Genomic DNA, 14,945 nt, shown 5'->3' on the forward strand with positions numbered 1-14,945 from the left:
GGATTCGATGACCACTGGCTCCATGCTTGTCTCCATGCAAGAATGCATTCTCAAATGCACATTTTGAGGCAATTTGATATGGTCCTTCTACCAAAAGTCCATGCAAGAACATGCTCCATCTTTAAATAGATGAAACCTATTTCTGTCTCTCATGATAATTTGTCTTTTGTAAACCCTTGAGATCAACTTTGTAAAACTGTGACAATCATTACACACTCTCAGGTTCTTGAAAATTCTAATGGTAGCCTCAGTGTCTGTGTGCAAGAGCCCCAAGGCAATAGCTAATTTCTCGCTATGAACAGACAAAGCTTGTTCTTTTTCTTCTTCCTCAACGTCGAGCAACACTTCCCATGTCTCAGGTAAATACCCAGCTTCAACCTTCAAGCGCTCAAATGCCTCCATCAGCTTGAGGTAGATGCCCTCATACTGCGGGTGAGACTGGTCACCAGCCACAAACTGATTTACTTTGCCATCCAACTCAATCATACTGATGCCAGGGATCTTCGCAACGCCACTTATTAACATATCGCTTCTGATCTTGTTCACATCATCCCAACGACCAACTGTCGCATAAATGTTGGAGAGCAGGATGTACCTGTTAGACAATTTGAATGGAACAAATAAATCATCCTCCCATCCCATGGTAAATTACAGTGCTTATATTTTTTTGTCTCCAATTCCAAACTTATGATTGCTTTTGAAGACAGTTCTAGTACCATTGTTATCGACTCTGAATAAGCATCAGGATAATGCCAAACTTACCGGCCGCTGTGCCTTGGTTGAAGGTCGATAAGGTGTTTACCCACACCGTCTGCGATCTCACTGTTTCTGTGAATCTTGCATCCACCCAGCAAAGCTCCCCATGTAGCAGCATTGGGCTCCATTGGCATATGTTTAGTAACCTCCATTGCTTCCTCTAACAAGCCAGCGCGTGCAAGGAGATCAATAACACAGCCATAGTGCTCAACCTTTGGATTAATTCCATACTTGTCCTTCATGCAGTTGAGCATGCGCTTGCCCTCCGTCACCATCCCTGCATGACTGCAGGCAGTGAGGAGCATCACGAAAGTTATGTCATTTGGGCTAATGCTACTGTTAGTCATTTCATCAAAAAGCTGAAGTGCCCCTTCAGCATGCCCGTGGATTGCCATTCCACCAATAATTGTATTCCATGCAAGCAGATCTTTGTGCTGGATGTCTCGAAAGATTTCCATTGCAAGTGTTATGCTTCCACACTTTGCATACATGTCTATCAACGCAGTGGCTAGGATAGTATTGATCTTTATGTTCTTCTCGTCCATACTCTGATGGAGTTGCTTCCCTCGATCAAGGGCTCCTAAACGAGAGCAAACTGATAACAAGCTTACCATCGTTGCATCATTTGGCTTCACGTTGGCTAGTTTCATCTCCTCGAAGAGTGCCAGAGCTTCTTCTGCACATTTGCTCCGGGAAAGACACGCTAACATTGTGTTCCAGGAGAATACATCGCGCTTCGGCATTTCAGCGAACACCTTCCGAGCACCCTCGACGTCACCTTGTCTGGCGTGCACGGCGAGCATGGAGTTCCAAGAAACGACATTTACTTGGGGCATCCGAGCGAACAGGTGCCGAGCCTCGCTCAAGTCTCCTGAGACTGAGTACCCATGGATCATCGTGTTCCAGGAGACGGCATCCCTGCGCTCCATCGCATCGAAGACGCCCCGCGCGAGGCCCAACTCTCCGGCCTCGACGTACCCGTGAATCAAAGCGTTGCAACAGCCAGTGTCCTCGTCGAGGCTCTCTTCAAACACTCGGCGAGCGGCGGCAAGGTCGTTCCTCTCGGTGTACAAGTGCATCAAGCCGCATCGCACGTAGGGATCAAGGTGGAGACCGGCCTTGACGATGAGGGCATGCGCCGCGCAACCGTGAGGCTCGACCGCGCGGGCGGAGCACGCCTTGAGAAGGAAGGGGAAGGTGAAGTTGTTGGGAGGAAAGCCTTGGCGGAGCATGGAACGGAAGACGCGGAAGGCACTGAGCGGGCTGTCGCTGCTTCGGATGAGGGTATTCCATTGGCGAACGGAGGAGGGCCGGGGGAGCTGCGTGTGGAAGGATTGGCCACAGGAGGCGTCGGTGTGGGCTGCGGCGGTGGAGTAGGAGGAGAGGGACGCGCCGACACCGGCGGGCGCTCGTTCGATACGTCGGAGTCGCAGAGGCATGCGAATTCTTATGAAACGGCGCATAATTCATGCTGCTTTTGCGTACACTGCAGCTGCAAGTGTAAACGGGCCTTCAGGCCTGCTCGGCCCACCATACGGCTAGCATAATCCAAATTATAAATATTTAGTTTAAACAATTTAATTCTTTTTTTCTTTCTTAATTTATAATAAATACTATAAGTTGTTTGCAGGCACTGTATTATAGTTATTAATGTTAATGGCGCCATTAAATTTATATGTATATATTGATATAAAAATGGGAGAGAGAGAGATAAGGTATTGAAACATTAATTTAATTAATGAACAAATTTAACCAAAAAAATAATCGTCGACTGTTTACAATAATTAGAGTGGAAGGAAAAGGGAACACGCAAAGGGCAATCAAAAATGGTAGAATCTAGATCATTACATCAGGTCGATTTGGTGGGGTCGCTTGGCCACTGGACCTATATTTTGTTAAAGAAAGCAACAATAGAAATGAGGAATGACTGGATTATGTCTCCTCGACTGAGTGTGTATTGTTTAGTGGAGCCGGCCGTATGAAGTCGTTAGGATGATAAATTTCATCTTTACTGAAGCATAGAGCTAGAGCTAATGCACAACGATAAGCAAATATCCAAGTAAACTCTTTATGAGCAATAGCACGTCCTTAACAACTTATATCTAAATGATATCATCATTCCACATCATTTAATTTTGCATGACACTAGTAAAGAACAGCTCATTAAGTCAACCTCCACAGAAAATAAAAGTAACATTGCCCTGCATTCTCAGTTCAGTTGCGGTAGAGAAACAAGAGTCGACTAATTGAGAACAGCTCAGCTGTGTGTGCATAACTTTGAACATGCTTCCTTTTCTACCTCATTGTCAAATTCACATGCTTAGCAATGGACGTTAGTTAGCCTAAATTTGGCATGATGGAGAATAATAGTTACAAGTTTCAGTAGCAGACAAAGTATATGTGGGAACTTTTAGAGAGAGAATACCAAATCAAACTGAATTAGTATAAATATTATGATTGAATTTGGACATTGGTATTCATTCAAATACAAACAGTCATCGGGTACTTCAAGTAGGATCGTTTCACATGGATCATCATTTGGCTTGACAGACAATTATTTATCTACAGTTGCAAGAAACTATTAAGGAAAGAACAAACTCTGACAGAAAGGCAAAAGAAATAGTAGGTAGAAGAGCACTAGTGAACCATTCAAACTTTGAGAAGTTCAAATCTTATTACAACACATGCTTCATGATTCATTTGAAGGCATGGTTAATCTGCACAGTGCCTTGTAAATCAAACCTTTTGAGGACACCCAAATCATGCCATGCACTTCACAAGAAGCAAACTGAAAAGAACAGGACACTGAAACACCATCATAGACTCTTCATTTAAATTGCTCTATGGTGGGTACTACTGCTACTTGAATGTCAATCTTAATAATTAGCAGAGCTGTTTAGAACTTGTTTTGCAGACATATTGCAGCTTACATAGAGTTGCATGCATACAACTAGCAACTGCAATGGACGTGGCGTTATAACGGCCACGCCACTTTGGTGGTCGACCACTAGTTCCAGGAAAGAAAGTATGTAAAAATAATTCACAACGAATAACAAATGTTAATAACAAATGGAATTTCTACAGTGTGATGTGAGTAATTCATAATTCTCGTCACAATTGATACTGACAAACTGCTGAAATAGAAAGATGAGTAGTGTACGATGTCCACACATTAGAAATCCTAGAAAGCAACTTCAGCGGCTAGAAGCAAGTATTATTAGCTTTCAGACAAACCAAATCATCCATAAATACATACATAAGCCATCATTATTGTCAAATCAAAGAAAATATGGTTGCAAATACAGAATGGAGCTTTGACAGTAGAGGACTTACAGAAAGTAAACAGAGATTTCCCTTAATCTCTAACGCTTTAAATCCATGCCCAAGTCAAGTCATTTTTGCTTGATAGCTCTTGATCACTCTCCCTGAAACTTCATGCACTTTGTGGCTGTCAGAATGAAGCATGCAAATGAAATTCTATGCGAAGAAACGAGACGCACTGAGACACTTTATGCTTTTCAGTGAATGACCAGAGATTTTTCCCTTCCAATTCCGGCGTGAATGCAGCTAATTTCCATGGTTTCATCTGAGCTCCCAGAATGCGAACCAATGAAGAATTTTTGTAGAGGAAACCCCACAGAGACCCTAATTATTGAGGCACAGAAAGAGGGCTAAAGAAAGACGAGGCAGTGACTCCAATTCCATACACAAGCTGAGGATTTCTGACTCGGACAGAGAACAGATAGAACTGTAACCTAACCTCGAAGCAGCTAATGAGCATCGTCGTCAGTTCCCGCCGCCGCCGCCGCCGCCCCCGTTGGAGACGCACCGGGAGCCCCTGACAACGAAGCGAGCAAATTGAGGTGTCCAGCAAGAGGAAGGTAGTTGCCGACGCGGGCGGCGGACGCCTCCCCCATCGGCTGCCCGGCGAACCTTCCAGTGAGCGTCACCGGGATCATATCCGGCGTCGCGAAGCTCCAGTACTGCCCGTAGTCCTGCCGGGCCGGTACTGCCCAGAAGCCGGCGGCTGGTCCAACTCCTACGCCGCCGTTGGCGTCGGCGACGGTTTCCTCTTTGCCTCCGGAATCATTGTCGGCGCGCAGGCGCTTGCCGAGGATGAAGGGGGCAGGGGCGAGGGAGTGGGAGTGGGAGAGGAGGTGGGTGCCGGCGGCAGAGGAGGCAAAAGAAGGGAGCGCGAGAGGGGCGGGGGAAGAGGAGGTGGTAGAGCGGAGGAGAGAGGAGGAGGCGGTGGAGAAGCTAGCGGGTGTTGTGCCGGTGCCGGTGGCGGCGATGATGGACGGCTCCGCCTGGCGGAGGAGCCACTCGATGGTCTGCCCGTCGGACTTGTGGCCGAGCTCGCGGGTGAGTTGGAAGACGCGGGCGGCGCAGATGATGGGCATGCGGATGCGGCGGCCACGGCCGTCGACCTTGCTGTGGCGGTCCTTGGTGGGTGGTTTCTTTACCGCCAAAACGCCGTTCCTGGCGGCGGACGCCGGCGGCGCCTTCTGCTGGCCCTCGAGGGCCCCGCCGCCGCCGCCGCCATCAGAGTTGCTCATGGCCTGGAAAAGATTACTATTTTTGTGTTTCTTTTGTTTCAAGGAAGAAAAAAAAAGGGGAAGGAAGGAAGAACGAGAGGGGAGGAGAGGTGGGCAATGATTGAGGAGGAGGAGGAGGAGGAGGAAGAAGAGGGAGACAGAGAGGAAGAGGAGATGCACATGGGGAGGTGGGGACCACGAGGAGCGCGCTTCTTTTTTTCTTTTTTCTTTTCCTCTCTCTCTCTCTCTCTTCTCCACCTTCGGTCCTCCCCTGTTTCCTACGACACTTCCGACTCTCCTGGGCGGCTCGTCCTCGCCCGTTTCCTGCCTCCTTGGACATCACCAGATGAAGAAAGAGGGTAAGATCAAGCGCAATCTTCCAAGCATGAATCCATCGCCAAAGATCATCCACTCCATCAAACTCGTAGCACAATCTTCTCATCATTCATCGTTGCAGCCACAAAGTCCTCAAAGGGCACCCTTTCCCCGCTCAATATCGAGAACCAAGTGATTAGTGGAGCTCTCTTAGAACACACATAACAATGGTAAAACGATGCACATTGGGACCTTTTAAATCTGAAAAATAAGTGGATAATGCAACATGGTTGTTTCTGAAATTGTTCAGAAACAGTTGGGGAATGAGATGGGACCTTAAATCTGCAGTTATCAACAGGTGCATAAAAGTTAAAAATTTTCAAAAGAGTATCAGGAAATGGACAAACTGGTCACGAGCTGCTGAAACTTCTACTGCAGCCAGTTTCTGGAGCAATCTTGAGGTTTTAGCTCAGCTGAGTGTGAATAAAGAAGTCTAAACTACAAACTGAAACCAAAGAGCAAGCTGACTTGGGCTAAGTTAGGAGATGAAGACACATCTTTCTTTCACAAAATAACCCACCAAGAATCAAAATTGCATCAGTATGGATCGATGAAACTTTACTGCATGATCAAGTGACCATATCAGACTACTACCGGTAGTTTGGAGGTAGTGTGGAATCTGAACTAGCTGTTAGTGCAACATTCAGTAATGATGAAATTGAAGTTGCTGTCAGTCAATGAAAACTGAATAAATCTCCAGGAACGGATGGTCTTAACTCAGATTTTTTTTTTTTTTAACTTATCAGGGAATGGATAAGAGGTGATCCAATGAAAGTTTTTCAGGAGCTCTTTGAGGATAAGCTGTCAATTGAGGGATTTAATCTTTCCTACATCACTATTATATTCTGAAAAAGGAAGACCCAAGAACTGCCAATGATGTAGGCCGATTGCACTTGAGAATGCAATCATAAAATTGATCTCAAAAGTACTTGCAAATGGGCTTCAAGAGGTGACTAAGGAGTTGATCTCAGAGAATCAATGTGCATCTTTGGCAGGCAGAAGTAGAAAGGACTGACTGCTATTTGTCTGCTGCTGAAATTATTAATGCTTGTCAAAAGGGGGGGACAAAAAGTTGCAATGCTAAAGCTTGACTTTGAAAAAAGCTTTTGGCAGAGTCAATCGGATAAACTTCATTTACAAGCTGAAGTTTAGTGAATTTCCACCTAGGTGGATCGGCTGGATAGGAGCAATTATTTCCTCATGGTCAAATGCAGTGTTCATCAATGGACAAGCTGGAGGATGGTGCAAAACTAGTTGGGGGTTGAAATAGGGAAATGCTTTATCACAATTACTGTTCATCATTATTGCTGACCTCTTGCAGAGAACCTTCAGATTAGGCATCAGGGGCACAAAAGGGAGGAAACAAATGGCTGTGCAGTTTGCTGCTGACACTAATGATGTTAATTAAAGTTGAAACCCAAGAGCTAATCCCTACCCAAATCATTCTAGCAGCTTTTTTTCATGATTCACTGGTCAGCATATGAATTGCAGAAAGTCCTCACACTACAAGGATCTGCCTCTGAATTACTTTGGATTACAGTTGGACATCAAAAGATCTTCCCAAAACTTCTGGAGGCCTATTATCAGTCAAGTAGCTACCAGCCTGGGATCTTGGCAAGCAAAATGTTTACCAATTGGTGGGGGGATTATACTGATCAGTAGTGTACTGACACATCAAATCCTATATCAAGCTGGAGTCTTTCTCTTATCTGAGTAATTAAGAAGTAGATAAATTGAGAAGGGAGCTTCTCTGGCATAGATGGAGAAGCTTAGGCAAGAAAAGTATCAGTTTGACAGCATGGTATATGGTGACCAAACCCAAGAAACTGGGAAGTCTAGAGCTCATTGGTCTGGAACTTAACTCTCGATATTATTTAGGTTAGTGAACATTTCATCTCAGGCTTGCGTTTTAAATTGGGAAATGGAAGACTGCTCAATTCTGGAGAGATAGATGGTTAGGAGACTGGAGTTTGGAACACTGTATCTAGCAGTCTCTGATAAAAGTGAAAATATGGCTAATTTAGTGGCTAAAGACTGGCAGTTCAGCTAGCTATCAGGATCTGAGGTGGACTACAAAACATTGATGAAGCTCAGAAAGATGGTCCAGGCTATGCAAGTAATGAAGGATGGCAGTGATGCAGTTAATTGGAGATGGCAACAAAATGGGTTCTCTCGTTCTTTTCAATCTGAGGATTCAAATGGAATCAGCAAGTAATTGAGAACATGAAATGTGGATTATGTGGGAAGGATATAGAAATTATAAACCACTTATTCTTAGCTTGTGAAATGGTAAACAATGCTTGTAGGTATCTCTACTCAATTCATATGTAGTTTTAAGCATATTGTTTTCATATGAACTCAACTTTTCATATATACATATTGTAAAGAATATTTATTTATCAATATCAAACTTATAACGTGTTTGACACTATTTCAGAAGTTCTAGAATCCTAATAAAGTGCCTCTGGGACATAATTGAGTTGATTACGACGGAGCAGACTTGTAGAAGAAGACATGGATTTGAATCTCGGCTAAGCCGAGACAATACCCTCCTCCGTCGTGGTCAACTATAGCTTCTCGATTTACCTCTTCTAGATGGTCATGAGACCGCTAGGGTGACAGTTTCCACCTTCTGCAAAATAGAATCCTAATAAAGTCACATTTCAATGAGAGAATTTAACGAAGGTCAATCGCATCCTTCTTGTTGGACTCCATAAAAACTTTGTTCGAGGCAAATTCATATTTTGTTCGAGGCAAATTTTCAAAATATTGTTCATCCTTAGTTTCTAATCATCGTAAACAAGAGTGATTAATTTTGGGTGTGAATGAAATGACTTTGCACCAGTGCTTTAATCGTGCGTTTCTGATAAAATAAAAATTGACACCAAACTAAATATTGATAGATGCTACATCACTAAAATTACAATAAAAAATAAAAATGAATTATTAATTAAAATTACCATGTGCTAGTATCTGATTGAATTTTATGCTTCACTATTGTAATCACCAAATCATGTTAATTCCAACTATATCATTAGCAAATCTAAGCATGTTATCAAGTATTTGGATTATCTAGTGTTTATCATATACTATGCTGAAAAAGAATTCTTTACGAATAAATGAAAAGGAACAAATGATGCTAACTGGTTTTACCAATTTAATCACGCCCAAGAAACATAGTATCAGTAACTTACAAATAACGTGAGATGATAGTAATAATTCACTTCCACAACCATTAACAAGTTTGAGGTTTTACTAATCACACAATCCAACAGTAGCATCAAACTTTTAATACAAGTTCTATTTGAACACGTACTTCTTTAGCAGACTTCTTTGTCCTCAACGAGCTTCATATTGCACAACTGCAAGATTTGCAAAAGCATTAGAAAAAGATGCATGGAACCAGAAATAGAACAAGCGGATGCATAAATAACAAAAAAATCTAGGTAGATCGAAAATTAGTTCGAGCTAAACTATAAAATGCAAGGGAGAACCAAACAATTGTGGATAGAGTTACTCCTGCAATTTATCAGAGGAATACAGAATAAAACAATGCACCATCAAGATGATAGTGATCACATTAATTTAATGAAGAAAACCAATATTCTCATACTAAGGAAATTGAGCAGACTGATTTGTCCCAAGACGAGCTGGAAACCTTAAAAGCTACTGAAAATCTTTATTCTTTTTTGTCTATCATGATGTCTTCCTGAGCACGGAATACACAGAAGAATTTAACGGATGTTAGCATGGATTGGCAGAGACATTTGGTTTGAGTTTAATTAAGCAAGCTGTCTTGCAGTTATTCTTTTAAAAGATGTTCTTACAAATGATAAGTTGGATTTCGCCTTCCCTAGATCCTTTCATTATCAGCATAAGGTAGTTTGGCAAAAAAAAAAACACACAATCTGATTAATTCAAGATCTCACAGTCATAAAAGAAATTATTTGAAAACAGCATTTAACATTGAATTGATGAAAATCTTGAAGGAAGAAATGAAGGTTGTATAACATATGATTGGAGACACAAAAGGCAACATTTATAAAATGGTTGAATATTTGGTGACCATTCTTCCAGGAATGGATCCAAGAAAAGAAGGTTGGCTAAGCTTTGGGTGCTAAGTAAAAATCTTTTTTACAAAAAGAAACAATGTGTAATAAATTTAATAGTGAATTTTTTTTTTTAACAAAAGGTAATAAAAAAAATCTTTGGGCTGGGCTATAGCCCAAGACAACCCTTAAGAAGATTCATCCCTGCATTCTTCAAAACCCTAAAAGATGAAAATATCCTTAATTCAATAAAATATTCATTGTAAAGGTGTTAATAGATGCCCAAGCTGGGCATAGCACGGGCCTGATGGGCCCATGCTTGCCATGTCCTACCCAGCCTGAGATGGGTTTAAACAAGTCATGCTCAACACAACTTGTTAGTTGTGTTTTCCTTCCCAGCCCAAGCTCGACTCCATGTGCATCATGCCCGTGTCGGCCTGAGCCTGTGAGCCTAGCTATTGATTGAAATAATTATAAATTTTAAAATTTAAAAAGTTCTAAAAAATAAGAAAATAAGAAAAATAGAAAATTTTATTAACAACAACAAAACTGTGTCTTGGAATCAGCAAAAATCAAATTGATTCATAAAAGACGTTCAACTAAGAATCATAAAATAGTAGATCAAGCTAAGGGAAACTAAGAATCATAAATTAGTAGATCATGCTAAGGGGAGTTAATTCAACTATCGATCATGCACTACATATGAAAAAAGATATGGACATTGACACTAATTTGGTGAAAATAATTTTTTTAAAAAATAATGTCCTTTCTTTCTCAGTGTATTCAAGTACTAGAAAATTTATTTCGTTGTTTGACCATTAAATTCAAGTTCAATTATGAAAATCTTCACAAAGGCATAAGAATTTGTGTAACGAAGAATCAATTGGTCCAGGAACCAGGATTATCATCTAACACAAGATGGAACTGTGTATATTACAGTTTAATCCGAGATTAAACTATTTGTAAAAATCTATCTTGATTTCCTTTCAGTCAACTCTTAAAAAGATAGTTATTTATTTATTGAATTAATTCAACTGAAGACAAAAAAACTATTAAGATCCACAATATCAGCAATGGTAAACACCCAAATGAATACTAAACCATTCGATGTGGAAAGAATTTCGTGAACAAGGAGATGTACCAAAGGAAAAAAGGCATTTGCAGGTGGCTATGAACTTTAGCAAGATGTCTCGGTTATATAATTATGCACTCGTCCTCCCATAATTACTAACAATTTATGATGGGCTATGGAAAAAATAAAATATATACACATAAAAAACACTTAATACATACTTCTGCGAGTGCGCTTCTTGTAAAGGATGCGGTATCCGCACTCTCTGCACTGTATGACATCCCCTGGCTTCAACGTGTTCTCTGCTCCGCAATCTAAGTCGTAACCAATTCAAATTTTCTTAATAAGAAAGACCATCGAAGCGATCAAATGAATTCATGAAACTCAACCACATAAATTGAAGGAGCGAACAACTTTTTACCTCCACATATGTAACTAACAGGCTCAGGCTGCAGAGGATCCATGACTTCAAAAACGCAAAGCTACGGTTTAAAAAATCATGACAAACACTAGATTAATCAATTAATTTGTGATCCATCACAAAGAACAAACAACTAAAAGTTTGTCGAATAGGACATCACAATCCCATCAGATTTCACAAAAGAGAAAAAAAAACAAAGAAAAAAATCCGAATAAACCGGTTGATTCAAAGCTTAATGTCGATCGGAAAGGAAATTTCAGTGAATCGGCCAAAATCTCGCCCAATTCAAAATTGAAATTTTCTATCGACGCGAAAGCAATGATCGTACAGTAAGAGGAAGATCGTGTGAGGCAGAAGAAAATTTGATGAGAGAAACTTACCAGCTTCCTTCTCTATGAGGCGTGATTGCGAATAGAGGAAGGGAGATGTAAATAATTAGGGTTTCGCGTTTATACACTCGTTTATATATACGGCGTGGGTATATTTTAGTACTATTTATTATATTAAATAATTCGGTCTCGAAATAAATGATTTTTATGTTTTTAGTTATGTTAGTTTATTTTTAAAATTTCTAAATATATACAACAAGTCCATTTTCTTTAATAAGTTGTATTTTTTTTATAATTACGTGTGAGTTTCAATCAATTAATTCTAAAAGTAACGACTTTTCTCTTAGTGATCATCAAGTAAGTTCAAAATATAACTTATGCATTTCCAAATTTAAAAATTAATTCTTTTATTATTTTTAAAAAATCTTTTCATATCATTTTTTTCTTGGGTAATAAGTATTTAGTTGGTTGACTCATATTTCGTCCTTCATAAATTTAAAAAAACACTATAAATTTAGTTGCATTTTTAATTAACATCAGATATCTCTAATAAAATTGGATAGAAATTTTCCACTGTCCATCACGAACTACCAAACTTTGACCATTGGCTATCAATTTGCTTAGATGGCTGGGTGAAGTATGTATAACTCATTATAATGCTTATAGAAATTAGTTAATCATTTTCTTTAATGAGTTCTGTTTCACTCCATGTGAAAAAAATATACACCGGATTCCAACTCAAATTCTACCCTAATTTTTTGAAAATAATAATAATCCAGAGTTGGGACCATAAACCATATAATTTATAAAAAGGAGAGTACATTTGGGAGAGAATCAAAACATTTTATCTATTTCCCTTGGTCATTTCTCATCAGAGCTTTCATATGCTAATCCAAGCAAACTTTTGACAGTGTTCTCTGGCTTCACATCTAGGGCTTGTTCTTGTTTTTGTTGTTGCAAATTGTTGACATCTAAACATGAATTTTTCTGGGCTTCAGATGTCCTCGAAGGGGAGAGGCTTATTTCCAATTTTACCTCACTGTCCACGGGTGAGACTCTTCCAGGTGAGGATTGGTTGGAATGCTCGAACTGCAACAAACTAGGACTTGAAACTTCTTGCTTCTTTGGCTTAACCTGGATATATTTTTTTTCGAGATATCCAGCTGCCCGCCCATCAGAGAAACTATAATTAAGTTTCAAAATGATAGGCACAAAGAAGCGATAACCTGACAAGAAATTCAGAAGTACCTTATTCCAAGGGCAAAGGTGCAGGTGAGGAATCCACCAAACTAGCAGCTTTGAAATCAGACAGTCATGGAAACAGAAAAAATAGTATGTCTATAATGCCAATCTCATCCAATGAGGATATTTTAAATGCACCAAATGCCTGTTTTTCAGTGCGCCTAAGAAGCTGTTCGGCATCTTCCTCAGCTTCCATCTGTTCCTTAAGGTATAACAAGTCATCGCTATCCAATGCTGGAAGATATAAAAAAAGTCAACAATAACATTGCAAAACATACTACTACAAAACAGTAAAATCAAGTACCGCCTCGCCCGTGAAGATAACCTCCGCGTTCACCAGCAACTTCCTGCATCTGCTAAGATCAACCGCTCAACAGGAGAAGCCAATATCCCTGCTGGGGCATGTTATCAGAACTCAGAACCAGAATTGCATAAATTTAAAGAAAGCACCATAAGTATAAATAAGTAGTCTCAACATAGAGCAACTTGCACATCCACATCCATCAATTTTGAAAAAAGAAAACTTCCAGCTGAATCATACTTCCAAGTTTTTAAAGAAAATCCTATTTCACTTAACCAAGATATAACAAGTTGCCTTTGTCAAAATAGCAACCACATCTTAGAATTAAAATATTTCCAAGGTTCTAGAAAGTTGAGTCAAATTTCAGTATATGCAACTTTTCAGTCATTTCCTTGTGTGTTCACAAATGCAATACCAAGTTGATGCGTTGACAATAAAAAGGTGATAAATTACAAGGTTCAACATGGTTTACTCTAAAACAGCACATAACGGCATTAGCGAAACAATTTACAAGTTACAAAAATATGCCAATGCATTCCTTAAAAACAAGGTCAATCAACTAGTGCACCTTAGGCCGAAAGCATCATGTCTCCCATGGAATTATATCAAAACTTGAGCAGTTAGGAGTAACTTCAACGTAGACGTAACGCCTGTGTTGATAGCCATGCAACATTTTCAAAAAACCGGGTGCACCATGATTACAAATGCCACTTCACAAAGCAGCCAAAAAGGAATAAAAGAAGCAGAAAGGAAATATTTTGACCAATTAACTAAAAGACATACATAATTCCTCAATTCCAAGAGGGATTTGCCATCGTAGTAGATCGTAATGGCATAAAAGAAGGCACTGGCACCAAAGAAACTATCTTTCTGGCAACAAAACTAACTGGTGCAACACCACAAATCGGTACCTACAGAAGGGCCGATTGGCTAACCTTTGCTACCATCCGTTGGAATGTGATGTCTTCGTCATCGATCTTGTCTTTCCCCTTCCCCCATTTTCGGTCTGCCAGCACAAACAAAGCAAGGCGACACTCCGTAATTGCTATTCCATGAACCTTGAATTTTTGAAATGGAGGCCCAATCAAGGCCTGTTAACCAAGATGACTAAGAAATTATAAGAAATGTAAGCTCCACAAATAATAAATAAATATATATTACTAAGAAGTTATAAGAAATGTAAGCTCCACAAATTATATATATATATTTATATAAATAAAGTTAATTATTTTATTTTTTTAATTAACATTGATATTCAATCCGAACAAACACTCTTGTCTCAACAATTCGATTTTTTAAAATCAACTACTGATTAAAAAAACATTATTCGATAATTCATAAACTGACGTCAGACAGAATAGTGATTATTTTAGAGGTGTAAGATTGAAAGAGAATTGAGGAAAGAACAAGTTTGAGAAATTAAAAAAAAAATGAGGAAAAAGCCATGACGACGCCGCTTCAAAAAAAAGAAATTTTATTAATAATCCAAACTGGTTCTTAAATATCAATTTATAAAATATTTATATAGAATCAGATTCTAAAAAAGATTTCTAATAAAAAAGAAAATTTCTTAACAAAAAAAAAAAGATTTTTAATAAAAAATAATTTCTTAACAAACTCGAAAAGAAAGATTCCTAATAAAAAGAAAAATTTCTTAACAAATTCAAAAAGAAAATTCTTAATAAAAAAAGAAAATTTATTAACAAACTCGAAAAGAAAATTCTAATAAAAAAAAAATTTCTTAACAAATTTGAAATTTTAAAAACCCTAAACGGATTTAAAAATTCTAAAATAAAAAATAAAAAAATTTAAAACTAATAAAATTTTTAAAACTACTCTAAATATATAAAAAAAATTTAACTCTA

General features: G+C 39.2%; 4 protein-coding genes across 5 annotated transcripts; all 4 read right to left on the reverse strand.

Moving 5' to 3' along the window:
* Positions 1-77: 77 nt before the first annotated feature.
* LOC141841455 (pentatricopeptide repeat-containing protein At3g62890-like) lies at positions 78-2,195 on the reverse strand. The gene is made up of 2 exons (XM_074729628.1): positions 763-2,195; positions 78-595 (listed from the first exon to the last, which is right to left on the reverse strand). Exons 1-2 carry the CDS (start codon positions 2,193-2,195, stop codon positions 88-90), a joined length of 1,941 nt encoding a protein of 646 aa, XP_074585729.1. The 3' UTR covers positions 78-87.
* Positions 2,196-3,938: 1,743 nt separating this feature from the next.
* On the reverse strand, positions 3,939-5,425 carry LOC141840646 (transcription factor TCP21-like). Its single transcript, XM_074728695.1, has one exon. The coding sequence runs from the start codon at positions 5,310-5,312 to the stop codon at positions 4,527-4,529; it is 786 nt and encodes a 261-aa protein (XP_074584796.1). The 5' UTR covers positions 5,313-5,425; the 3' UTR covers positions 3,939-4,526.
* A 3,361-nt stretch (positions 5,426-8,786) lies between these two features.
* Positions 8,787-11,668, reverse strand: LOC141841668 (DNA-directed RNA polymerases II, IV and V subunit 12). Of its 2 annotated transcripts, none has more exons than XM_074729847.1 (4): positions 11,589-11,668; positions 11,209-11,269; positions 11,009-11,101; positions 8,787-9,028 (listed from the first exon to the last, which is right to left on the reverse strand). In XM_074729847.1, the coding sequence occupies exons 2-4, from the start codon at positions 11,249-11,251 to the stop codon at positions 9,006-9,008; spliced, it is 159 nt and encodes a 52-aa protein (XP_074585948.1). In that variant the 5' UTR covers positions 11,252-11,269; positions 11,589-11,668; the 3' UTR covers positions 8,787-9,005. The 2 variants fall into 2 exon arrangements, with proteins under 2 accessions (XP_074585948.1, XP_074585949.1); XM_074729848.1 differs by having other exon boundaries at positions 11,209-11,253; positions 11,589-11,656.
* A 664-nt stretch (positions 11,669-12,332) lies between these two features.
* On the reverse strand, positions 12,333-14,084 carry LOC141837125 (uncharacterized). Its single transcript, XM_074724581.1, has 4 exons — positions 14,016-14,084; positions 13,084-13,171; positions 12,852-13,013; positions 12,333-12,763 (listed from the first exon to the last, which is right to left on the reverse strand). Exons 2-4 carry the CDS (start codon positions 13,130-13,132, stop codon positions 12,399-12,401), a joined length of 576 nt encoding a protein of 191 aa, XP_074580682.1. The 5' UTR covers positions 13,133-13,171; positions 14,016-14,084; the 3' UTR covers positions 12,333-12,398.
* Between the last annotated feature and the right edge of the window lie 861 nt (positions 14,085-14,945).

This window comes from Curcuma longa, chromosome 11 (genome assembly GCF_044706935.1).
Source record: "Curcuma longa cultivar G26 ecotype Majalengka, Jawa Barat chromosome 11, ITB_CL_G26_1.1, whole genome shotgun sequence".
Lineage (NCBI taxonomy): Eukaryota > Viridiplantae > Streptophyta > Magnoliopsida > Zingiberales > Zingiberaceae > Curcuma > Curcuma longa.

Coding starts and splice junctions, on each gene's coding strand:
- LOC141840646 (XM_074728695.1), bottom strand. CDS start 5,312: ATGAGCAACTCTGATGGCGGCGGCGGCGGCGGGGCCCTCGAGGGCCAG.
- LOC141841668 (XM_074729847.1), bottom strand. CDS start 11,251: ATGGATCCTCTGCAGCCTGAGCCTGTTAGTTACATATGTGGAG. Junction 11,102..11,208: donor TGTTAGTTACATATGTGGAG/GTAAAAAGTTGT, acceptor GTTACGACTTAG/ATTGCGGAGCAGAGAACACG. Junction 9,029..11,008: donor CAAGAAGCGCACTCGCAGAA/GTATGTATTAAG, acceptor CAAATCTTGCAG/TTGTGCAATATGAAGCTCGT.
- LOC141841455 (XM_074729628.1), bottom strand. CDS start 2,195: ATGCCTCTGCGACTCCGACGTATCGAACGAGCGCCCGCCGGTGTCGGC. Junction 596..762: donor CAACCAAGGCACAGCGGCCG/GTAAGTTTGGCA, acceptor ATTGTCTAACAG/GTACATCCTGCTCTCCAACA.
- LOC141837125 (XM_074724581.1), bottom strand. CDS start 13,132: ATGCAGGAAGTTGCTGGTGAACGCGGAGGTTATCTTCACGGGCGAGGC. Junction 13,014..13,083: donor TTATCTTCACGGGCGAGGCG/GTACTTGATTTT, acceptor TATATCTTCCAG/CATTGGATAGCGATGACTTG. Junction 12,764..12,851: donor ACTATTTTTTCTGTTTCCAT/GACTGTCTGATT, acceptor ATTTCTTGTCAG/GTTATCGCTTCTTTGTGCCT.